The sequence below is a fragment of the Pogona vitticeps genome, chromosome 5 (genome assembly GCF_051106095.1).
Source record: "Pogona vitticeps strain Pit_001003342236 chromosome 5, PviZW2.1, whole genome shotgun sequence".
In the NCBI taxonomy this organism is placed as follows: Eukaryota; Metazoa; Chordata; class Lepidosauria; order Squamata; family Agamidae; genus Pogona; species Pogona vitticeps.
The window spans coordinates 172,255,414-172,281,320 of NC_135787.1; the positions used below are offsets into that span (position 1 = coordinate 172,255,414).

General features: G+C 43.2%; 1 protein-coding gene across 1 annotated transcript in view; it reads right to left on the reverse strand.

Annotated features, from left to right (window-relative positions):
* SLC41A2 (solute carrier family 41 member 2) overlaps window positions 1-25,907 on the reverse strand; it is a 69,771-nt gene that overhangs the window by 22,686 nt on the left and 21,178 nt on the right. The window contains exons 7-10 of the mRNA XM_020804420.3: window positions 21,974-22,121; window positions 19,203-19,282; window positions 8,187-8,318; window positions 2,297-2,445 (exon numbers count right to left, since the gene is read on the reverse strand). Of these exons, the coding sequence (XP_020660079.2) occupies window positions 2,297-2,445; window positions 8,187-8,318; window positions 19,203-19,282; window positions 21,974-22,121 (509 nt within the window). The remainder of the gene's footprint in view (window positions 1-2,296; window positions 2,446-8,186; window positions 8,319-19,202; window positions 19,283-21,973; window positions 22,122-25,907) is intronic.

A 25,907-nucleotide genomic window follows, 5' to 3' on the forward strand; every position in this document is an offset into this window, starting at 1 on the left:
CTGGTAAAGGGATATTGGCAATTAAGAATTGATCCCAGGGATCAAGAAAAGACTGCCTTTTGCAGCCCTTTTGGTCTCTATGAGTTTCGAGTCCTGAGCTTTGGTCTCAGAAATGCACCAGCCACATTCCAAAGGCTGATGGACCAGACCTTGGCAGGGCTCAGTGACTTTACAGTGGCCTACATTGACGACATAGGGATCTTCAGTAATACCTGGGAAGATCACCTGATACACCTGGAGTTAGTGCTGCAGAGGTTAAGTGCAGCAGGGCTAACAGTAAAGGCCAGCAAGTGTCAGCTGGGTAGCCCAGAAATAAAATACTTGGGTCACATGGTAGGGGGAGGAATGATAAAACCCCTGGAGGCCAAAATAGAAGCTGTTCGAGATTGGCCTAGACCCACCACCAAGAGAAAAGTCAAATCATTTCTTGGGTTGGTGGGCTACTACAGAAAGTTCATCCCGAGGTTTAGCGAGATTGCGGCTCCGCTGACCGATCTGACGAGGAAGAAGGCTGATGACCGCATCCCGTGGACCAGCGACTGTGAGGCGGCGTTCCAGAGGTTGAAGGAGGCGTTAATCAACTATCCTGTCCTGCGTGCTCCAGACTTCGACCGGGAGTTCATCATCTACACCGATGCGTCTAACAGCGGGGTAGGAGCAGTTCTGTGCCAGGAGGATGAGAATGGTGACCAGCATCCAGTGTCCTACCTGAGTAGGAAACTTCAAAAAGGTGAGAGACATTTGGCAACCGTGGAGAAGGAGTGTTTGGCCATAGTCTACGCGATCCAGAAGGCCAAGCCTTACATCTGGGGAAGACATTTTATTCTGTGTACTGACCATTCACCATTGCAATGGTTAAAGACAATGAAAACCCACAATAGCAAACTTATGAGGTGGGCTTTGAACTTACAGGACTATGACTTTGAAGTGAAGGTGGTCAGAGGGTCAGTGAACTGTGTTGCTGACGCCTTATCAAGAAGACCTGAAGACTGAAGACGGCGAAAGAACATGGACTATATGTATATAATGAAGACAAAAAGTTAAAATGTACCTGGTTTTGAATTTGGTTGGTATTAATAAAGGTAAATTGATGTACTGTATATGGTAAAATGTTTAAATGCATATTTGCTATGGTTAACTTGGAGTGTAAGTATATGTAAGTATTATATGGTATGTATAAATGTTGTTGTGTATTTTATGCAGGTTGTTTTTTGGTGAAAAGCACTTTTAGCTTTCCCCCTACAAAACAACTTTTAAAGAGGGGAGGTGTTACATAACAGCACTGATGTTACCTGTCTGTCATGGGTTTGGAGGGAAAGTTCCATCCTATGGGGAGTGGAAGGCGGGACATCAGGAGGAGGGGCTGTACTGTATAAATATGTGATGCCTGTGTGGTGAAAGGAGATGCTGAGACAGACTGTGAGACACTGGGTTGGGACGAAGCAGCAGCTGGGGAAGAAGAAGCTGTTGTGGGAGTCTGGGTGTCTGACAGGGTACTACTGTGTGTCAGAGTACCAGCCTGAAAGGTTCAGGGGTCTGTGGGTTAGCCAGAACTGATGGGTTCAGGGTCTGTGCTTTAAGTTAAAGGTTCTAGGTGAACCAAACTGTATGCTTGTGTGTGTGAGAATAAGCCACGTTACTTTATTTTATTCACCTGATTGTTTTATTTACCCTGTTTGTATTTAAAATAAACCTTATTCTTTTATTGTTTAAAAATCCATCCCTGGTCTGTGTGACTTATTATAGGGAATGGTTGGTGGCAGCTTAGTAACTGTGTGATAGATCCCAGTAGGTCTGGGTTTGTCACAGGGCCATCATTTATTTTTAAAATAAATGAAAAACAAACATCCAAATAAATAAATAAAATTATCCCCACCCTTGACAATAAAAAGGAAAAACAAAACATGGTGGTGGGAATTTTTTCATGCGATGTGATCCTCACCTGCAAAGCTACACAGACTCCCAGTATCCTTGAATAGCATTTCAGTTACCAATGAAATCTAGCAGCAGTCCTATACAGTACTATATATCGTACAAACATGACAAAAGGGAGTGCAAACAAGACAAAAGGAAGCAAGGAGGTAATCCATAAAAGGAATAAAAGAAAAATATCTAACAACTCCTTCAAATAAAACATGCAAAAATTGCTGCCTACTCAAAAAACGCATGATGATGAAAATACCTAATGACTCCTGAGAATGAACATTAGCTTATTTTACCTTAAACATTTGCCAATTTCCAACTGTAACAGCCCTTGGAAACTAGCAATAGTATTTCCAGATCTTTTCACCCTCACCTGTAGAAGGGCTGTGAACAAATATACAAGGATGAAGATTGGGGTCAAGGATGTGTGTCCACTCTTCATTAAATGAATGGTGTATAGGAAAATTAAATGCCCAGGAATCACCAAAAGAAGAAGAACTTGAGCTGACTTATTGTTTACTCCTGCAAATAATAATAAATAATTACATTATAACTACATAATAACAACAACAATTCACTTTTTATGAACAAGAGAATAATGTTGATGCATTATTTCAATAATGATCTTAATAGGGACGTGGTGGCGCTGTGGGCTAAACCGCAGAAGCCTGTGCTGCAGGGTCAGAAGACCAAGCAGTCGTAAGATCTAATCCACGCGATGGAGTGAGCGCCCGTTGCTTGTCCCAGCTCCCGCCAACCTAGCGGTTCGAAAGCATGCAAATGCGAGTAGATAAATAGGTACCATCTCGGTGGGAAGGTAAACAGCGTTCCGTGTCTAAATCACACTGGCCATGTGATCACGGAAAGATTGTCTTCGTACAAACGCTGGCTCTATGGCTTGAAGAGCGGGATGAGCGCCGCCCCCTAGAGTCGGACACGACTGGACAAAAATTGTCAAGGGGAACCTTTACCTTTACCTTTACGATCTTAATACAGTGGTGCCTCGCTTAGCGAATGCTTCGTTTAACGATGAATTCGCTTAGCGAGGGGGTTTCTGGGGGAAACTACTGCCTCGTATAGCGAGGCAGTCTATGGAGGAAACTCGCATACCGATGTTTCCCCCATAGGCCCCCGGCGGGCGCTTCGGAGCGGCCGCGGGGAGACCTCTCCCGCGGCCGCTCCAAAGCGCCTGCCCTGAGAATGCCGGCTGGCTGGCCGGCGCTTTGGAGCAGCCGCGGGAGAGGTCTCCCCGCAGCCGCTCTGAATCGCCGGCCAGCCTGCAGGCATTCTCCGGGCGGGCGCTTTGGAGCGGCCGCGGGGAGACCTCTCCCGCGGCTCCTCCGAAGCGCCTGCCCTGAGAATGCCGGCTGGCTGGCCGGCGCTTTGGAGCAGCCGCGGGAGAGGTCTCCCCGCAGCCGCTCTGAATCGCCGGCCAGCCTGCAGGCATTCTCCGGGCGGGCGCTTTGGAGTGGCCGCGGGGAGACCTCTCCCGCGGCTCCTCCGAAGCGCCTGCCCTGAGAATGCCGGCTGGCTGGCCGGCGCTTCGTAGCAGCCGCGGGAGAGGTCTCCCCGCAGCCGCTCTGAATCGCCGGCCAGCCTGCAGGCATTCTCCGGGCGGGCGCTTTGGAGTGGCCGCGGGGAGACCTCTCCCGCGGCTCCTCCGAAGCGCCTGCCCTGAGAATGCCGGCTGGCTGGCTGACGCTTCGGAGGAGCCGCGGGAGAGGTCTCCCCGCAGCCGCTCTGAATCGCCGGCCAGCCTGCAGGCATTCTCCGGGCGGGCGCTTTGGAGTGGCCGCGGGGAGACCTCTCCCGCAGCTGCTCCGAAGCGCCTGCCCCGAGAATGCCGGCCGGCTGGCCGGCGCTTCGGAGGGGCTGCGGGGAGACCTCTCCCGCGGCTCCTCCGAAGCGTCAGCCAGCCCCAGCTGGTAGCCTGCCCGGGCCGCCTACCCGAGCCGTTCTCGGACGCCTGGACGTCCGAGAACGGCTGGGGTAGGTGGCCCGGGCAGGCTACCAGCAGCGGGGACAGAGGGGGGGGTATCGGGAAGGTTTCCAGGTGAAAGCCTGGAAACCTTCCGGACACCCCCCCACCCTGCAGCCGCCGCTTGAAGCCTGCCCAGGCTGCCTACCCGAGCTGTTCTCGGACGCCTGGACGTCCGAGAACGGCTGGGGTAGGTGGCCCGGGCAGGCTACCAGCAGCGGGGACAGAGGGGGGGGGTATCGGGAAGGTTTCCAGGTGAAAGCCTGGAAACCTTCCGGACACCCCCCCACCCTGCAGCCGCCGCTTGAAGCCTGCCCAGGCTGCCTACCCGAGCTGTTCTCGGACGCCTGGACGTCCGAGAACGGCTGGGGTAGGTGGCCCGGGCAGGCTACCAGCAGCGGGGACAGAGGGGGGGTATCGGGAAGGTTTCCAGGTGAAAGCCTGGAAACCTTCCGGACACCCCCCCACCCTGCAGCCGCCGCTTGAAGCCTGCCCAGGCTGCCTACCCGAGCTGTTCTCGGACGCCTGGACGTCCGAGAACGGCTGGGGTAGGTGGCCCGGGCAGGCTACCAGCAGCGGGGACAGAGGGGGGGGTATCGGGAAGGTTTCCAGGTGAAAGCCTGGAAACCTTCCGGACACCCCCCCACCCTGCAGCCGCCGCTTGAAGCCTGCCCAGGCTGCCTACCCGAGCTGTTCTCGGACGCCTGGACGTCCGAGAACGGCTGGGGTAGGCGGCCCGGGCAGGCTACCAGCAGCGGGGACAGAGGGGGGGGTATCGGGAAGGTTTCCAGGTGAAAGCCTGGAAACCTTCCGGACACCCCCCCACCCTGCAGCCGCCGCTTGAAGCCTGCCCAGGCTGCCTACCCGAGCTGTTCTCGGACGCCTGGACGTCCGAGAACGGCTGGGGTAGGCGGCCCGGGCAGGCTACCAGCAGCGGGGACAGAGGGGGGGGGTATCGGGAAGGTTTCCAGGTGAAAGCCTGGAAACCTTCCGGACACCCCCCCCACCCTGCAGCCGCCGCTTGAAGCCTGCCCAGGCTGCCTACCCGAGCTGTTCTCGGACGCCTGGACGTCCGAGAACGGCTGGGGTAGGCGGCCCGGGCAGGCTACCAGCAGCGGGGACAGAGGGGGGGGGGTATCGGGAAGGTTTCCAGGTGAAAGCCTGGAAACCTTCCGGACACCCCCCCACCCTGCAGCCGCCGCTTGAAGCCTGCCCAGGCTGCCTACCCGAGCTGTTCTCGGACGCCTGGACGTCCGAGAACGGCTGGGGTAGGTGGCCCGGGCAGGCTACCAGCAGCGGGGACAGAGGGGGGGGGTATCGGGAAGGTTTCCAGGTGAAAGCCTGGAAACCTTCCGGACACCCCCCCACCCTGCAGCCGCCGCTTGAAGCCTGCCCGGGCCGCCTACCCGAGCCGTTCTCGGACGCCTGGACGTCCGAGAATGGCTGGGGAAAGCAGCGCGGGGAGGCTTCAAGCGGCGGCTGCAGGGTGGGGGGGGGGGTGTCCGCTCCCAGCGACCCCCCACGGCTTGGATCCAAGCTGTGGGGGCAGGCTGAGAGGGTGGTGGGATTGGGATGCCTTTCAGGCATCCCGGGTTTGGATCCCACCCGCCGCCGGTTACCCTAACCGGCGGCGGGTGGGATCCAACCCCGGGATGCCTGAAAGGCATTCCAATCCCACCACCCTCCCCCCGCGGCTTGGATCCGAGCCACGGCGGCTACCCCAGCCATGGCCGGACTCTAGGGAGTCAAGCCATGGCTGAGTTAGCCGCCGTGGGTCAGATCCAAGCCACGGGGGGAGGGAAAAAACCGGATAATCCATTCCTATTGGAACGGATTAACCGGTTTCCAATGTATTCCTATGGGAAATGGTGCTTCACATAACGATGTTTTCACATAACGATGTTTTGTTTGGAACCAATTAACATCGTTATGTGAGGCACCACTGTAGTCTTAAGATCAGGGTGTAAAAATCCCAACCATACTGCAATGATGCTCGAGACTGTAGTCTCAAGAGGATTGAAATCACCTCTCGCAAACATGTATCATCAATTTTTCAACTCTCATGAACACTTTTTCCGAATTGTCCATGAAGGGGTTGAGTTCAGCCGGATGAAGTGGGGTTACTCCACAAACGCTTACAATATGTTTGATTGTTAGTGGTCCAATAAAAGCTACCTTCCACTCTTACATTTGTGCAGGTTTGGGGACCACAAGGCCTTTTCCTTGTTCTTTTAGTAATAATTTGTCATAAGGTGAATGCATGCATTATCCTATCCTTTACAGTAAGCTCTGGAATAATTTGTAATTATTAACCATCAGCATAATTAACATATATAACATTGGCAACAATTTTTCTATATGTTAAAATATGTAGCCTTCTAAAACTGACTACCTCCACTAAATACCACAGTATTGCAGAGCATTCCAAAATGCTAATGTTCAGGCTTTGTTAAATTTCCAAGGTCAGAGTGTTACTGACCTAATAATGCCTTTGCACACTATGTTTTGATCTAATTTGTCACAATGATGTTATCAGTAAATAGAAAGAACACAAGAAGACAGAAAGAGGGGGTCCTGGCTCCCTAAGGGCTCATCCATTCCCCCGAATGTACATAATCCTGCCTTGATGATGTCAGTATTTTCCCCACCATCCAAACGACACAAGGTTTCATTCAATACCAATAATGAAAAAGAATGATAAAACCCTTGGCTTTCTATATTTTTTAAAAAAACAAATTCCACGACATTGTTGTTTTGTTTTGTACTGAGAGTGGAGTTTTAGAGGTAAGAGCTTCCCATGTCACAAGCTTTCAGTTTAGCAACAATCCACTAAAACAGCAACAATAGCAAAACCAAAACTCAGCAGTGTATAAGACGCCCCACCCCCACTGTTCTAACCCCAAATTAAGAAATCTTAACTTAGCTTTAAGTATTCAGCCTCTGGGCTCAGAATGCATCCCTGTTGCATCTGAGCACTGCCTACATGCTCCACCTCCAATGAGGTCTGTTCTAATTGGTTTGTTCAGCATCAGCTGACGTCAGTTACCTAAGGCTCGTGACTGGAGGAAGCTAAATCTCCTGACTGTAGGAAGCTAAGCCCTGTGACTGAAGGAAGCCTGTTTGCAGAGGCAAGGTATGGGCCGTTTTGTTCTCTCCTCAGCTTACTTCCATGTATAAGACAACCCTCAATTTTTAATCTAAAGATTTTAGACAAAAATTGCATCCTATACATGGAAAAATATGGTATATCTAGAAGCTTTGATCAGTATTTTTGTTGGAGATTTGTGAAACACAACTGATTTCTGAAGTGGAATGGCAGCAGAGTATGCCTCCATTGCAAAAGGGTCAGATCAGAAGCTTACATTAGCACAGCATTTTTTTAAATGGTCTTCTGTTGTCAACACAAGACTATTTAAAAAAATATGCATTCAAGCTTTTGAAATATTTTTTAATCATTTATTTAAAATACACTGATTTCTTAAAGAGAAGAGGCAGTTAGGAATAAGCGTGGACAGAATGCTTAGTAAGATATGTTTGTAAAATTAAAGAGGAAAAAAGGCAATTATTGTGATGCTGAAAAGCTAAGAGATTATTCCAATGTGAGCTTCAACTTCTTCAGAACTAAGAAAAATAATCCCTAAGAAAATAAAGTCTGAAAATATTCCAGTGAATTTAATGTAAAAATTCTATATAAAATAGAGAAAATATCAAACTTCTAGTATTTCTGTATCTAGCAGTCTACCAATTATGTGATTCCATTATTTTTCTGATCTATTATCTCATTCACTCCAAGTATTACTAGAGAATACAGTGGTGCCCCGTAAGACGAATATATTTTATTCCGCGAGAATTGCTGTCTTACAAAAAAAATTGAAATTTATTCATCTTGCGAGGCATCGGTCTCGGGGGGGAAAAAACGTCTTGCAAAGAATGGCCATAGAAGAAACCGTCTTGCTAAGCACCATAGCAATCACAAAAAACAATAGTCTTGCGGGTTATTCGTCCTGTGAGGCAATCGTCTTGCGAGGCACCACTGTAATGCTTTTCGTTTTTTTAAAAATCCAGAAACAGGCAAGGAAATATGGAGTAACCTTTGTTAAGGGCAATGTATCTGCCTATTGGTTAGCAGCTGATTCTAATAAAGTAGAGCCCTATGTAGCTTATGAAAACCTGAAAAGCTTGATTAAATCTGCATACCAATATTAGATAATAATTTGCATTTAAAGTTATAAAGATATTTACTGATTATAAGAAACAAAAACTACTGATCATATTTAACACATACCTGTACCACAATATGTTCTGCACGGGTAGAGGCAGCCCTTGGCTTCTTCTGGTAATTCACCAGGAACATTGTGTAAATGCAAATATGTAGAAATCCTGCTTGCCTGAATTGCCACTAGATTGCCACCAATACCTAAATAATATAGTAGAAAATGTCACTGTTTATTAATAATTGGGCATAATGGCCAATACATTTATATCAGCAACTGCAAGCCTACCTATCATTTCACGCCTATCACACCGAGGGGGAAAAATTCCTCCATCCATAGTTCATCTTCTCATTTTCTGATTGCTAGTCAATGTGTTGCTACTACTGCTAATATAGTAGGACCCCTGTATCCACAAGATATTGATTCCAAGTCCCCTCCTGTGGATGCTGAAAACCGTAGGTAATAGCAAACACTATATATAGCATGGTAAAAGAAAAAAAAATCCAGAAATATGTATTTTTGCCATATTTTACCAGAGGTGGTCATTAGAGAGAACCAGAGCCCATGCTATGTATTCTTCAACAAGAATGCACAGAATGGTTTCTCACTCCCACTAGTGGCCAGTTCTGGTAAATACATTGTGGAAATATGTATTCCTAGTTTTTTCTTTTAGTATTTTCAAACCATGAATACTGATACTGCAAATATGGGAGTCTTACTGTATACTGCATTTCTTTACTACCAACAATATGGTAGAGAGCTGGAAGAGTTGGACTTCATGGAAGGAAGATGAATGCAATGCCACCTGAGCCAACGAAAACTCTAATTAGGTTTATAAATCAGTAACTGCTCTAATAGATGCAAAACTAAGATATCTCGAAATCAACCATGAAGCCTGCTCACTAGTTTTCAGCATTTTTCTCCCCCTCTCCCCCTCTCCCCAACCTGTCAAGGTATCATGGTACCTGTCTGACATGGGATCAAGGTTCAAACAATGCCTTAAGCCAGCGCTAGGAAAGAGGAAACCCTCTAAATAGTTCTGGACTGTAAACATCCCATCAGTCCTAGCCGTCATTGCCAATGATCAGAGATTATAGAAGCTGTAGCCCAACAATGTGTGGAAGGCCAAACATTCTCCACCACTGCACTCTTTTAAAAAAACAAAACACTTGCTAACTGGAATTTGTACTTCCTTTGTAGCAATAGAAAAGCAAAATATCTTCCTCCAGTTTAACTTCCAGCTCAGCTGTCTTGTCCCACAGCAACCGTTTATTCCAAAACGTAAGTGTTGCCACCCCACAACAATGCACTGCTACATCCAGCATCTCATGGCTAATGTGCGAGAGATGAGACAAGAATGCTTGTTTTGGCTTTTTTTCAGAATTGGTCCAGGCTTCCAGAAGCTGAATCTACGGTATATTGTATGGACCTTTAGGAGTTAGCCCTTTGACATTGATTTGCTGAGCCGATGGCATGGCTCAGATCACTCAGTCCCTCAGGATGGAAACAAAGCAGCTTGCAATCCAATTTCTGACGTGAAACAAGATTGTCAGTTTGGTTGAGATTAATCCTCATCCAACAACGATGCAACATTTTCGTTGCCCAGTTTTGTTTAGTTGCAGAATTCACACAGGACTAGATGTAGGCTTCTATAGCATTTCCAACTGGAGAGTTGTAAAAAAAATGTCCCCACATTTCAACCATTTTCTTCCTACAAGCTTTTAAAAAGTTACTGCTAATCTTCAGAACTTTAAAGTACTCCTGTGGCCAGGCAATACAAACTGCAGCAGCGGTTTTCACACTCATGGTGGACGAGGGTGAAAGCCTTGCAAAGTGGATGCATGAAGTCCTGAGAGACAAAGAAGTCGGGAAATAGGAAGCCATGAACTATGGGAGCTGGAAATAGGAACCGCAACCAACAAAGCATGGAGAAGCATGGACCCGAGCAAAAGCTAAAGCAATGGTTCCCAACCTTGGGCCTCCAGATGTTCTTGGACTACAACTCCCAGAAATTCTGGCCAGCACAGCTAGTATTGAAGGCTTCTAGGAGTTTTAGTCCAAAAACATCTGGGGACCCAAGGTTAGGAAGAAGGAGGAGGCTTTAAAAAAATAGCAGAAAGAGAAATGGGCCTTGGAGAGGATACTGAGAGAAGATAAGCTGAAGAAATCCCACAGTGGTTAAGAAAAGGAGAAACAGTATTCTGTGGGAAAGGAAAGTAGAAATGCTAAAAGATACTGCTGGTAGTGGGTTGAAAAGAATGCACTTGAGAAACATTGGGACCCAAGTAGAAAGCAGAATTGGGACAATTAAGGTAAACAGAAGCAGTAAAAGTGTGCATTATTAGCTTCAGATAGGCAGACAGGAAAAAGAGTCTAGACCAAGATTTGGGAACATTCCTTGTTTAGAATGGAATTTCCAGAATACCTCAGCCAGCATGGCCAATGACTCTGATGATGATAATGATAATGATAATGATAATGATAATGATTATTATTATTATTATTATTATTATTAGTAGTAGTAGTAGTAGTAGTAGTAGTAGTAGTAGTAGTAGTAGTAGTAGTAGTAGTAGTAGTAGTAGTAGTAGTAGTAGTAGTAATAAAAATAAAAATAAAAATAAAAATAAAAATAAAAATAATAATGAAATGTTTTCCAGACTTTGGTCTAGATCTGAACAGGGGAATTTCACCAGTTGTGTTTTTTACTGTGACCAGACATCCTTAAGATATGGTGAAAGAAACAATTATGACTGGTGGTGGCAGGAACAAAATTGCTGCATGCTTGCAGAAACATAAGACCCTTAAAACCAGAAACAGGGTCTCACGAGTTTTTCATATTGCTGAATGGAAACAGTACCAAAGTACCAAAGGTATGTTACTGGAGTAGTGGTTCTTTCTTCCCAGGACACTTTCCAAACAGAACAGCTTTTGCCAATTTTTTTCCCCTTATTGAAGAAAAGATCAAAGGATCTAACATCTTTTCCCCAATGCGGAGTCAAGCAGAAAGTGGGAAGGTAATTTTGATGAGAAAAATGGTCTAAGATTAAAAAGCTACATTTCTCCAGATCCCACACTACAACTCCAAGTGAATTTGCAAGCCACATGTTAATTTTAATTTAACAAGCTATCTATCAAGATAATAATGTATAGTTTCACTATTAATTCCAAGACAGAATTGGAAATCAGACTTCGCCACAAGTGTTTAACATTTTTCCTGATTTGTTTATTTATTCATTGGTCCTTTGATATCTTATTTTTAATTCTTAATTGAATTCTACTGGAGGTTGTTCATGATTTAGTGTACCTTGGCTCAATGATCTCTGACACACTCTCTCTAGATGTCGAGCTGGATAAACACATTGGCAAAGCAGCTACAGTACCATGATCTCTAGACTCACAAAGAGAGTTAGGCTTAACAAGAAGCGGACAGCATATACCAAGATCCAGGTCTATAGAGCTTGTGTACTGAGTACACTCTTGTACTGCAGTGAGTCCTGGACCCTTTGTGTACAGCAGGAGAGGAAGCTGAACACATTCCATATGCATTGTATCTGATGCTTTTTTGGTATCACCTGGCAGGACAAAGTTCCAAATAGACTAGTCCTAGAACAAGCTGGAATTGTTAGCATGTGTACATTACTGCAGGTTAAACCGCAGAAGCCTCTGTGCTGCAAGGTCGGAAGACCAGCAGTCGTAAGATCGAATCCACACAACGGAGTGAGCTCCTGTTGCTCGTCCCAGCTCCTGCCAACCTAGCAGTTCGAAAGCATGCAAAATGCAAGTAGATAAATAGGTACCACCATGGTGGGAAGGTAACAGTGTTCCGTTTCTAGTCGCGCTGGCCACTGAAACTGTCTTATGGACAAACGCTGGCTCTACGCCTTAGAAATGGGAATGAGCAGAGCCCCCTAGAGTCGGATACGACTGGACAATTTGTCAAGGGGAACCTTTACCTTATACATTACTGAAACAGCGACATCTACGTTGGCTTGAGCATGTCATGAGAATGGCTCATGGTGAGATTCAAAAAGGTCTCCTGTATGGAGAATTAGTGCATGGAAATCACCCCAGAGGGAGACTACAGCTGCGATATAAGGATACAGTGGGGTCTTGACTTAAGAACAGCCCGAGTTAAGAACATTTTGACTTAAGAACCGCTCTCATAGGAAAATATTGACTTGACTTAAGTACTTAGATTTGAGTTACAAACTGAAAAAAACCCACATGGGAGGCAGGGAAAGTGCAAAACGTGAACTTTCAGTTAACTGTTGGCCAGTGAAAAGGGTGCCTGTCTGCTTCCTCACTCCTCCCAGCGTTTAGAGAGTGGATTGGGAGACAGTCTTCGGACTGCCTGGTACTGCCTGGACTGTATTTTCCCTGCCTTCCCTGAACCTTTCTTGAGCTAAGAAAAAAAGAAACAAAATATCCCCCTCTAGTGGTCGAAGGCGGAATAGCAGCTTCCCATTAGTTTCCATGGACGGAAAAGAGCAGATACGGATCAAATGGTTTTCAATGCATTCCTATGGGAAATGCAGATTTGACCTGAGAACTTTTTGACTTGAGAACCGCCTTCCAATACGGATTAAGTTCTGAAGTCAAGACCCCACTGTATCTGCAAGTGTGATCTGAAGGCCTTAGGAATAGACCTCAACAGATGGGAAACTTTGACATCTGAGCGTTCAGCCTGGAGGCAGGCGATGCAGCATGGCCTCTCCCAATTTGAAGAGACACCTGTTCACCAGGCCGAGGCAAAGAGGCAGTCCTGGGAAGCAGCAAAATCAGGGAGCTGGACAGGGGACAGATTGGATTTGTCTTCAGTGTGGAAGGGATGGTCACTCTCGAATTGGCCTTCTCAGCCACACTAGATGCTGTTCGAAGAGCACTTTACCATGGTCTCTTGAGACTGAAGGATGTCTACAGTATAATTGAATTCTGATCAATGCTGTTAAAAGTATTTAGCATTATTCTGATCTTTAGTTGTGCAACTTCAACAGTTTGGATTGTTTTATTTCTTCATCTAATAGACAATTTGTTTCCTCTAAGGGCTTCTGTGCTAACATGCCTTTTGAATTACCTAGGTTGTTCTACAAATTAATTACTTAACAGAGAACAGTATAAACCTATTAAAAGGGATATGTAGTCCACTAGTAAATGCAAAAGGTTGTCAATATAAAATTATCAGCGCAAATATTGACCAGGCTTGTGACTTCTGTCATATGTCTAGATGTAAAATGCTTGAACATTTATTACATGAAAAAATATAGCTAAACATAGAACATGAATATTCATACCCATATTCGCACACACACCACACAACTATATTGAAAAGTCTTTGTCCTTTATCTTCTATTATTATTTACTCCCTAAAATACAAACAGTAACACACCAGCACTACAGTAGTACCTCAGTTTATGAATGCCCCGGTTAACGTAATTTTCAGTTTACGAACGGAAATCCATTGAAAATAATGCCTCGGTTTACAATTTATTTGTTTATTTATTTTGCAGCACGAAGGAAGTTTCCCCAGGATGCATTGTGTCTGGAGGTTTATAGTGCCACTCCCATTCCTATGACAAACCGTGTTTTGGTTTACAATTTTTTGTATTATGTAACGTCCTAGAGAATGCATTAAATGTGAATTTCGTTGTATGGGTATACTGTGTATATACTTACAATGACAATAAATTATTATTATTATTATTATTATTATTATTATTATTATTATTATTATTATTATTATTATTATTATTATTATTATTAATGGAGTTGGAAGGGGTCTGTAAGGCCTTCAAGGCCAGCCCCCTGCCCAGTGCTGGACCTTTGCTTAGTTACCATATATGACAATACAGTGGTGCCTCACTTAACAACGTTAATTTGTTCCAGCAAAATCTCTGTAGAGCGAAAACGTCATAAAGCGAAAATAAAAAACCCATTTAAATGCATTAAAACCCGGTTAATGCGTTCCAATGGGCTAAAAACTCACTGTCCAACGAAGATCCTCCATATGGCAGCCATTTTTGGTGCCTGTATAGCGAGGAATCCGTACCTAAGCACAGCGGGGAGCCATTTTGAGCACTCGGTGGCCATTTTGAAAACCCAATTATCAGCTGTTTTGATCATCGTAATGCAAAGAATAGGTTCCCGAAGCACTACCCATCTGCAATCCTATGAACAGCAAACCAGCAGCTAGCGAATATATAGGACATATACAGTTCTAATAAACAGGATAGTTTATGTATCCGTCAGGAAGTTAAAGTAGAGTAGACCTTTGGTCTAGATGGGTGGGGTATAAATCTAATAAAATAAAATAAAATAAATAAAATTAAAGCATGTCAGTTTTTTGGCATTTCCAAGCTTAAAAAAAACAGCTATTACTTTTGTCTGCTTGGAACATGGTGTCATGAATTTGATTCTGAAAATAGAATAGAGTTGTATATCATAGGATTTATTTAAGAGTAGCAACGAAAAAGCTAGAAATCCGCTTGTGTCCAGGTGCTAATTAGAGAGAAAAAATGTACAAGGTCAGTTCTTCTTCAGCAGAAGAAAAAAAAGTCAAAAAGGGCAAGATGACCTTTATCTTATCTAAACTCCCTCGGACAAGGACATAACTTGTTAATTTAAGAAAGATGGGAGAAGAGAGAAGAAGGAGGAGATGGACGGAGAGACAGCCTGGACGTCTGCCCGAACGCAGCAAGAGAGAATTCCTGCCCAGAGGAATGAACGCTAGGATTTTATTTTTCAAATTAACAGTAAGATAGAACTCTGTTTGAAAATGTAGTAAGCTATTTTATTATTTTGGTTTTTTATAGAGGAAAATGGTTCTTGTTAACGGCTGGGGTAATTTGGAAATGATTATTTGTGTAAAGATTGGCTTATCTAAATGTGTTTCAAATTAATCTCTATCTTTTTAATAAAATATAAAAAGGCTGTTTGTCTGTACATTGGCTTCTTGAATAGACCGTCAAGCTACTCTAGTTAATTGGCTAATTTAAAATTGGTTTATTTAATCAGGCCACGCGCATGCTACCAATTTAGGGTCCCTCATATAAGATAAAGAGGAGTAAATCTTCTAGAATGACTAGAAGTTTTTTATTTAAAAATCGTAGCAGACTTGGGAGAAAGGGTGGAAAAGTTGCCTAGGGTAAAATTAAAGGACCCGGTTTTACCTGAGTAGGAACTGTTCATCCTGGACCCCTCTCTGTTACGTGTAAAAGCAGTTTCTTAGGAAGCTCGTTTTTATGACACATGGTGTGTGCTACTGACATGGAAGCTGTACAGCTTGATTCTTTTATGCATATTTATTCAAATTTAGTGTAGCTAGAAGATGTTTGCCAAGCTGGTGAAATCACATTCCATAGCATTAATACGGCCTTGCTCATATTTTTCTGATGAAGTTATCTAATGCAGAGGTCGTTAACCCCCGGTTCGTGGCCTGAGCCAGACTGCACCGCGAAGACAGACCTCCTGCCCCCTCCCTGCATGCACTCCTCTCCCCACAGCTGCTTTGCGCATGCGTGCACATGCTGGCGCTGGTGCTCCCCCACCCCTTCATGCATGCACCCAAGTGCCTGCACGAAGGGGTGGGTGGGCGGATGGACGGGCATGCAGGCGCTCCTGTGCATAGGGTTGGGGGAGCATTCACGCCAGCACTGGCACGCACACGCTGCCCCACCGCTTCACGTATGTGCACGAGAGCACAAGAGTGCAGGGGGGATGCCCCGCCTTCCTCAGAGGCTCAGCCAGCCCATGGTCCCAAAAATGTTGGGGACCGCTGGTCTAATGAATAGGAAAATAATCAGTTTTGCCAATTATGTTTTTGGTCTGCACAAGAAAAGAGGATAGTTAACACCCATGTATGTAAAATGGATCATGCCATTCTGTACTCCCTATAGTATAGCTCTTTGTTTCCGAGTGCAAGAGAACATGTCACAATAAGCCTTTTTAGTACCTTTTTAAGAGGCTTACAGTAGGAAAAGTCAGTATTGCCCACTGTGCGAATTTACTGAGAGACTTGAGATTGTTGGCATTTTTCTTAAAACCACAGTTCCTGTGCTATGTACATAATCAAGAAACTCAATTTTACTGAACATTGCTACATTTACCATTGAGAAGGACAACTTAAAAATACAACCCTTAAACACTCAAACAGAAGGCCAACAATAAAATGAAATGCCCCTACGGCAGGAAGCTGAAAAGTCCAGATTATAAAATATTATTTATTTCACACAAAGTACAGTATGTGGGCTAAACACTGCCATAAAGCAACAGAAGATGGAAATGTTGACAAATGGAAAGGCATGGAAGGTAAGTACAAGGAAAGAAATAATTCCCAGGACTGCAACAGTGATTTATTTCATAATACTCATAATGTTAAGGGGGAGGCACACATGGCAAAACACACACTATAAAGCTCTTACTACCTGTTTATAGAGGACAGGGCCTAAACACAAGAACCTCAAAGGAACTGCCAAAAGGGCAGCCCTCATACTGACTCACACACTTCCCCTTCATAATGACGATGCTGTTGTTACAAATAATCGAATTGCTTCTTATTTATAAATTATTTATAAATTAATTGACTTCCAAAAAGTCCTCTCATTAACACCCTTGCTCAGATCTTGCAAATGAAAAGTTGCGGCTTCCTTAATAGTCTCAATCCACTCCATATATGGTCTTCCTCTTCATGAATTACTCAAGCCCCTCCGCCATGACAAGGAAGCTTTCATATACACATAAATAATAACCTGCTATCAATGATTTTGGCTTTGGTCCCGAATGACACATAGCTGCTCTTGAGGTTCTTTTCTAGTTTTCTCATATCTCTCCATCTTAGTCTTCTTTTGATTTCTTGGTTGCAATTTCTATTTTGAGTGACGATTGAATCAAGAGGGGGGGGAATCTTACACTGTGAACATTAAATTTATGTAATTCTTTTGTAGTCATAATTATCATTTTTAAAGTTTCAGCTCTAATCTCATTTTTACACTTTCTTCTTTCATTTTGCTCAATAGCTGTTCCAGGTTCAAGGTTTTGACTGTCACATGCAAAGCCCTCTACAATTTGGGCCCATGTTATTTGGTGGAGCATCTTATCCCGATGTCAGCTGCCCAACCCACCAGGTCATTGCAAACGAGGCTCCTCCAGGTAGCCTTCCTGAGGGAAGCCCATAAATCTTCTACAACAGGTAGGATATTTTTTGCGGTAGCTCCATCTTTGAAGAATCAGCACCTGACTTTCTCTCTGGTTACATTTAAGTGGCAACTGAACACATGGTTCTTCAGGGAGGCCTTCCACTCCTACCCTAGTAAAGTTGAAGTACTCATACATCTCTGCTCAGTTATTTATTATTTGTAGCTTTGTTATTTTTTTCTGATTTAGGCAGTTTTATTAATGCTCTGTCTCCCTCTGTTTTTATATGGTTAGGTTGCTTATGATTTTATAATAGTAATTATTTGATTTTGCATTTCTTGTAAACCACCCAGAGTTGTGCTGCAGCACTAAAGGGTGTGGTATACTAAACTGAAGTAAAATAAAATAAAATAAATATTTCCTGCTTTCTACCAGAAATATGTTGTCATCTGCTTATCTTAAATCATTGTTTCTTATGCTATATCTTGACATGACTGCACTGAATTTTCCCCTGCCCTTCCAGCCAGTTATGTGAAGAGTGATAAGAGAATGCACAGCATAATTAATACGAGGACACAGATTAAGCTATACATTAGGGGCTCCAATGTGGCATTGGCCAGATCGCAGAAAATAACTTGGACAAAAGTCAATAAATGTGTTTTTCTGTGTGGAAGGGAACCAGTGCTTGGTAGGGCCAAATTCACATATTTAGTAGGGTCAAACTTAAATTTAAACATGTAGTTAAGTGAACCATTTTTACTCACAACTAGGTGTGCATGGCCCTGATCCATAACAGGGGCAGTCAAGATAGGTAGGATGCATTTAAATATCACCCCCCTTTTTTTAAAAAAAACACTCATTTCCTCTGTCTAATATGGAGAGGGAGGGAGGGAGGGAGGGAGGGTGGGAGGGATGGATGGATCTTTTGTCTTCATTCGAAAATCCACCTGCAATTGTCCTGGCATGGCTAATATCCCTGCTGTGATTCTTGAGGAGTGTGTGTATATGCACCAAGGCAGTGCACATCCCCTACCCATGAAAATTTAAATGGGGACTCTTTAGTTACTGGTTAAAAATGGCCCAAATGTTGTGGATTTTCTTATGCTATGCAAGGAAAGTTCAGCTAACGATGAACAAATCTGAGTTCAACAAGATATAAGTCTACCATCTTGGCATTCTGAGAGACCAACACAACATGCTTCTTATAGGCTTATGAAATTTGTTGGCCAACAAAATTCTAGAGAAGGCCTGCGTTTAAGTACTTGGAGGGTTTCCAGCACAGTAATCTAGATGCCTTGAAAGTGTATGTATGTAAAAATAGATAGATAGATAGATAGATAGATAGATAGATAGATAGATAGATAGATAGATAGATAGATAGATAGATAGATAGATAGATAGATAGATAGATAGATAGATAATACTATTTCATTCACTCATCAACAGTATTTGTAGATCTATTTCAACACACTGCTGGCTTGTCATATGCTATTATTTGTTAGCCAATAAACTGTGGGTGAAACACAAAAGGAAACAATAAATGATATATCCATATGGTTGACTCAATGTACTGCAATGTTATTGCTGCAGTGTACTATGCAAAATAAAAAATCCAGGAAATTATAATATTCCAGGTCCTTTCTACCTATGTAAATCTTGATGTGTACGTAAGCACACATTTCTAAGATTTTTTTTAAATACAGTGCAATGATCTGGATTTATAAACCATGGTAGCTGAAATATTTTTTTTTCATTTTCAGTAATATCCTGAATGTATATTTATCTTTTCCTTCTGACACAACTCAAAACCAGGAACTGTTTTTACTTTAAAATTACAGTGTGACCTTACAGTAGTAGATATCCACCCACATATGTCTCTGTTTGGTCTGGGATATTCTTTTATCTAACCAGCATGAAGTGAGCCACAGCAGTTTTAAGAAATCCTCTGTCTAGCTTACCGTTGATTACAGGAGTATAAACAACAATTCCAACCAAATTAGGATCAGATACAGTTGTGTCCAAAATAAGGCCACCAATACTGAAAAAGAGTTCAAAATGTCAACCACAATCAGAATGAACGCAATAAATATTCAGATTTTCAACAAACAATGTCATGGTGCTTGTTTAACCATTGTGGAAATTCTGCAGTTCTAGTTTTTGCCTGATATTTGTCATACTTTTGCTAAATGAAATGCTTATTGTTCCCAGAAATGAGTCTAAAGAAAATGAAACCTCTGACACTGTATCTAGAAGAGGTGTGGAATAGATCAGACTAAACATTTGCAAAATTTTAATCTCTTAAATCCCCCCACCTTTAATCCAGCAAACCCCTGTTCACTATGTTCACTGGCCCGTCGCCAGTGTGTCCTTCCTCAGCAAAGTGGTTGAGAGGGTGGTGGCAGACCAGCTTCAGGCGCTCTTAGATGAAACCAATGCTCTAGACCCATTTCAGTCGGGCTTCAGGCCACGCTATGGTACAGAGACGGCACTGGTCGCACTGCTGGATGACCTGTTGAGGGAGGCCGATGGGGGCAATGTGTCCTTGTTGGTCCTCCTCGACATCTCAGCTGCCTTTGATACCGTCGACCACGGTATCCTCCTGGGGAGGCTCTCCGAGTTGGGAGTTGGTGGCCTCGCACTTGCCTGGCTCCGCTCCTTCCTGGAGGACCGCCCCCAGAGAGTGCAGATTGGGGAGAATGTCTCGGCCCCGTGGAATCTCAATTGTGGGGTTCCACAGGGGTCGATCATCTCCCCAATGCTGTTTAACATCTTCATGAGGCCGCTGGGCGGGGTCATCAGAGGGTGTGGGGCATCGTGTCACCAGTACGCTGATGACACACAGCTCTACATCTCTTTTACTCCAACTTCAGTGGATGCCGTCCAGTCCCTTCAGCGCTGCCTGGACACCGTACTGGAATGGATGCAGTCAAATGGATTGAGGCTGAACCCGGACAAGACGGAGGTCTTGAGGGTGGGTGGCCCTCCCGTCAGCGGCATAGGTGACTCCCTTTCTTTTGGAGGGACGACCCTTGCCACAAAGAGTGAGGTCCGCAGCTTGGGGATACATCTGGACCCGGCGCTAACCATGGAAACCCAGGTGGCGTCCGTGGTCCGTTCTGCCTATTTTCATCTATGGCGGATTGCCCAGCTGCGGCCATATCTTGATCGGGGGGCCCTCACTACTCTAGTCCACGCGCTCGTAATCTCGAGACTAGACCATTGTAATGCACTCTACGTGGGGCTGCCTTTGAGGCTCTTGCGGAAACTCCAGATGGTCCAGAATGCAGCAGCCAGGCTTATTAGTGGGGTGAGAAAATATCAGCACATCTCCCCCACTCTGGCTGCGCTGCACTGGTTACCTATTCGTTTCCGCATTGACTTCAAAGTATTAATGATTACATATAAAGCCCTAAACGGTTTGGGACCTCAATATTTGGCAGATCGCCTCTTCCCACCCAGATCTACCCGAGTCACCCGACATAGCCAGCAGGGACGGCTGAGGGGACTGACGCCGAGGGAGGCCCGGAAGGAGAAAACAAGAAACCGGGCCTTCTCGGCAGTTGCCCCTCAGCTGTGGAACACACTTCCCACTGAAATTCGGCTGGCACCCTCGCTGGGTGTGTTCAAAAACCAACTAAAAACATGGTTATTCAGACAGGCCTTCCCCCCAGTCACCTAAGTTCCTTCCCCTTTTTTCTGGTTCTTAATGTTGCCATTTTGGACAATATTAATTATAATAATTATGTTAGTTATTTTTATACATTGTTTTAATGTGTTTTAATGTTTGTAAGCCGCCCCGAGTAGACGTTGTCTAGAGGGGCGGGGTAGAAATTGAATAAATAAATAAATAAATAAATAAATAAATCTACAAACAACATATAGGATAGTAATTAAGATTCATTGCTGTGGTGGACACAAATGGCCCACAAGTAAAACATAGCTATCCAAAGTTTAACCAATTTGAGCTCCACAGATTTAAATGAACAATGTCCCCATAATCACCTTTAAAATCACAATAGCTTGCTATCTAAATACCTCGAATGACTCTTCCCAAAACAGCCTATCCATACTTTACGATATTCTACAGAAGCCCTACCTTGAATGCCTTCATTAAAAGGAAGGTATGTTATGTATCTATAAAGGAGAGGGTGTTTTCTATGGTGATGATGTCAAGGTTTGAACACAGTTTCAGAAGAAGTACATCTACCAAGGACAATTCAGCCACAACAGGTTGAGACTGCATTTATATTGGCCTGATCAATTTCATTCTTGTCTTTATACATTGCATGGACTCATCTGGATTAAGGGTAGTATGGAAATATTGCTGAGAATGCTTTTGATGATTTATGCATACATTAAGTAAAATTGTATAACTGCACTAACTGATGAGGGCTAGTTCCGATGCCTCATAATGCAATTGGCACCTTTTTAGTTAGCAGCAATTCACCTTGGCAAGTTATACAATTTAACTTAAGCACACATCAATCACCAGAGTGGTTTCTGGTCACTTTAAACAAACAAAGACAGTACAGTATCAATATAAAAAGACATACAAACATGCTAACTTGAGTTAAATACTGCAAGGGGAAGAGACACATGAATTTCATTCTACAGTGAAATACAAAAAATGTGTTACACTATTTGTCAACTGCAACATCAGATTGATAGAGCCCCCCCTTTAAAAAAAATGCTGTCCACACAGTACTCTGCAGTGATGTAAGCTACTTACCTGCTTATGACCATAGCAGTTATAACAGGCTCCCACCCTGAATGGAGAACAGTTCTTGTAGCGGGATGTTTAGCAGCAATTACAATCCACATAGGAGTCATAGCCAAGAAAAAGGCACCAACTAAAGGAGATATATAATAATATTTATCTGCAATAAAAACAACAAGATGTGTATTATTATTTATTCTTGTGGTCTTCTGCAGTATTCCAGAACTATTATACTTGGGGAAACTGTTTACTAACTGATCTTCAAGTTTCAGCAACTCATGTTTGACAGATTTATTCCTCATCTCTTATCAAATGACCTGAGAATTATTCCTATTGTTATTAATCATCTCCAAGACATGATCTTAAAGCACACATACAAAAGCAAACTATGGATTTCTATGGAATATTATTTTCTGCCTGGATAACTACAGACCTCCCACCTGCCATATCTATAAACAATCATTCCTGCCCATTCTTCCACAAGATAGCATCAGTTCTTGCTTTTGTATACTGTTATTGATATATACAGTATACCAGTAAACAGCATTTTAACACCTTAATATTTTTATTGTAGAATGGTTAACTTAAAAACCAATGTGAGATATACATAAAGGTTTTTGGCAAAATAAAGCAGGATTATGTCCATCTGCAGAGTTGGGGGGACACCAAAGGAGCCTCTCTAAAAAATGTGTGGTCTATTAATATATTCAGGAGCCCCCTGCACAATGACAATCACCTGTCCACTTTTGAAGCACCACTGGATTGTGTCTGATACCAATGGAGAAAACATCTGCAGTGTTGCAAACGAAAACAAAACAAAGAGTCTTACGCCACTTAATGATCAACACCTTACTTGACATAAGCGTCTGAGGATTACAACCCACTTTTTTTAGATGTATGGAAAATATCTTGGTGTTTAGACACTGATACGCATGGACTGTTCTTAATGGCGGTCATTAGAGATTGTCGAACGGTTATTGGGGAGCGGCAATGACCTCCAATGATTGTGACAACTGTTCAGTGATCCTTAACAACAATCACTATGCTGGAACTTGTGGATTCCAATTACCTTTTGCCTTCACTACCTCCCCTTTGCCTTCACTACCTCCCCACAGGTGCATGAAATGCCTGCCATGCATCTGTAGGAATGAACTGCAATCCACAAAAGCTTACACCAGATAAAACACATTTGTTTTTAAAGTACCACTTGGTGTTTTTGCTGCAAAGTGAAAGGATGACAGGAGTGCAAAATGTTCTTGACACAATTGTTTTTGCACTAGTGAATTAGTCCTAGAAGTGGCAAAATGCAATTAGTTCTAGCAAAAATGATAATGATTCTCAACAGTTGCCAACCACTAGCTGTGACAATCAAAGTGAAACTGAAAAGTACTACTTTCTGTATTTCTAGAAGTCTTAAAAGCATATGTATTTTGTTCTTCATGTAATCTCTGTACCTGCCATTTATCACACATGTACACACATCATGACTGATCAATTTATACCAGTCAATCTACATATAGCATTCAAACAACAAGACCATTTGTAGAAGTGTTTAATTAATAAAATGAAATTAAACAATACTGCCACGATAGTGGATTATTTTACTCAGCTGGTTCAGTTAATTATTAAACAGATTTCCTTGGAAGAAAAAAATAGCAGAAAAAGATTACAGGCAGATCTGTGAGGATGGAATGTGTTGAATGAATGAATAAATGTGTAATAGCAGAGCCTGCAATGCTGTCCACACAGTCTTCGCTCTTTCCAAGCAACACTGTTTACAGTCTGGGGGTTCCACTAAAGGGGTCCTGCAGTATCAAAATGAGGAGGCGAAGGTGCCACAAGAACCACAAAAGTATTATTGAACAGGCAGATTTCTTCTGCACCTCACAGAGAATTAATGCCAAAGAAGAGTGTGTTAAATCATCATGGGGTTCTGGAGTTCCATAGGTTTCCACTCTGCTGCCAGCATCATCCACTATTTCTGTGTACAGTACTTCACCATGAGAGTATCGAGCAATATATGCTCTCTCAGTTTCATGAAGACTCTGTGGTGAAAAAAAGGCTGCTGCACCACATCTCTCTAGTTAGGGATGTATATACATATTGAAGAGCACAGTACACTAATGATATGACGGTGTGAGGCAGTGAAGAACTGAACTGCCATTCCAATATGTAGGATCTTTACTGCTACTACACAAACTCTTAATCTTATCACACAGTGTAGGACAATTTATATTACTTAGGTGTCTTAGGGCTACAATTATGCTCTCTACATTATAAATAAACAGGATCCAACTGAAAAAGTTACTGTCATTCCACAGTCAAGAAAATAAATCTACTGTCAAGCAAATAAATCTATAAAAGTACTCATTAAGGTCTAGGAAAATCATGATAAAATACCTCAGGATGTATGAAAAAAAAGCCAACAGTGATAGGAAAAGCTGAGGTCTGTCTGGGAAAATATCACAGGGGTTTTGTATTCATGAACAAATTATCAATAAACATGAAGCAATGTCAACAGGTATCATTTTGATATAATCTTATTAAGAGGCACAGCATCCCAAGGAGAAAAATATGCCAGGAGTTCACATTGATGTTCTAATATCTTACTTTGAAATAACGCCATAATGCAAAGGAGAAGACATTACACTGACAGGAAACAGCTGTCCACTTGAAACAGGAATCTGTACTCCCTCTCATTCAAAAGGTTCAAATACTGTATAACTGGAATGAATATTTCAGGTATCCCTCTTTGTCTATTTTTGCACTCATACTTGCATTTTAGATACATTTCATTTGGAAGTTACTCCCACTGATTTTAATAGTAGAACGTCTTCAACTATTTAATATACACCACCTCAAAACCATATTTGAAAATGTCCAAATTACAGCCCAACAGAACCCTCTAGTGTTCTAAATGAGTATTAACACTGGTTATACATTATTTTTAAAATGTAACTTTGCACTGAATGGGATTTTGTCTTTTTGCATGTACCTGCTTTTCTACTGCTAACTATAAAAGGCACATGGCAAGTATTTCCTAAATCACAAAGAGTCAGGTAGCACCGTAAAGACAAACAAGTTTTATCTGGAGTCACTTTTTCAGCATTGCAGTCAAGCAAGTTGCAATATTTAAAAACTTCCTCAAAAGAATCTCTGTTAATCTTAAACGTGCCATAAAATTCTGTGCTGGTTTTGTTGCAACGGACTAAGAACATGTTTGTGTGTTACATGCTGTCAGGTCTCATCGACACTATAGTGACAATAGTGCTTTCAAAGTATGTGAGATATTCAAGGAGTGGTTTTTCTAGTGTCACACTGCAGTGAGTTCTTGTGGCCAAATAAGGATTTGAACCCTGGTCTCCTGAATCCTCTTACTCTACCCACTATGCCACACTCACTCAGGACAACTGTGATTTCTTAGATAGTACAGATAGTACAGCATAGCAGCGATAATCCGTGCAGCAAAAATCGCTGCAAAGCGATTTCGTCGCTATGCGAAAATAAAAAGCCCATAGGAATGCATTCAAACCCCTTCAATGCGTTCCTATGGGCTTAAAACTCACCTTAAAGCGAAAATCCTCCATACGGCAGCCATTTTCGCTGCCTGGTAAGCGAGGAATCCATCCCAAAACACAGCAGGTGGCCATTTTTTTTTCTGGTGGCCATTTTGGAACTGCCGATCAGCTGTAGGAAAAACATCGCTATGCGAAAATCGGTAACCGAAACAGGATAGCGATCATCGCAAAGCAATTTTATAGGGAACATCGCAAAATCTTCTTCGCTAAGCGGTTTCGTCGTTAAACGGGGCGCCCGTTAAGCGAGGCACCACTGTAATTAGTTTAAAAGACGAGTCTTCAAACTAAAGATCCTGGGTCCAGGGTCTAGACACTATGCTTTTTTAGCTAGTATTTTAGCTTGACAGGAGTGAACTATAGCATGTTTG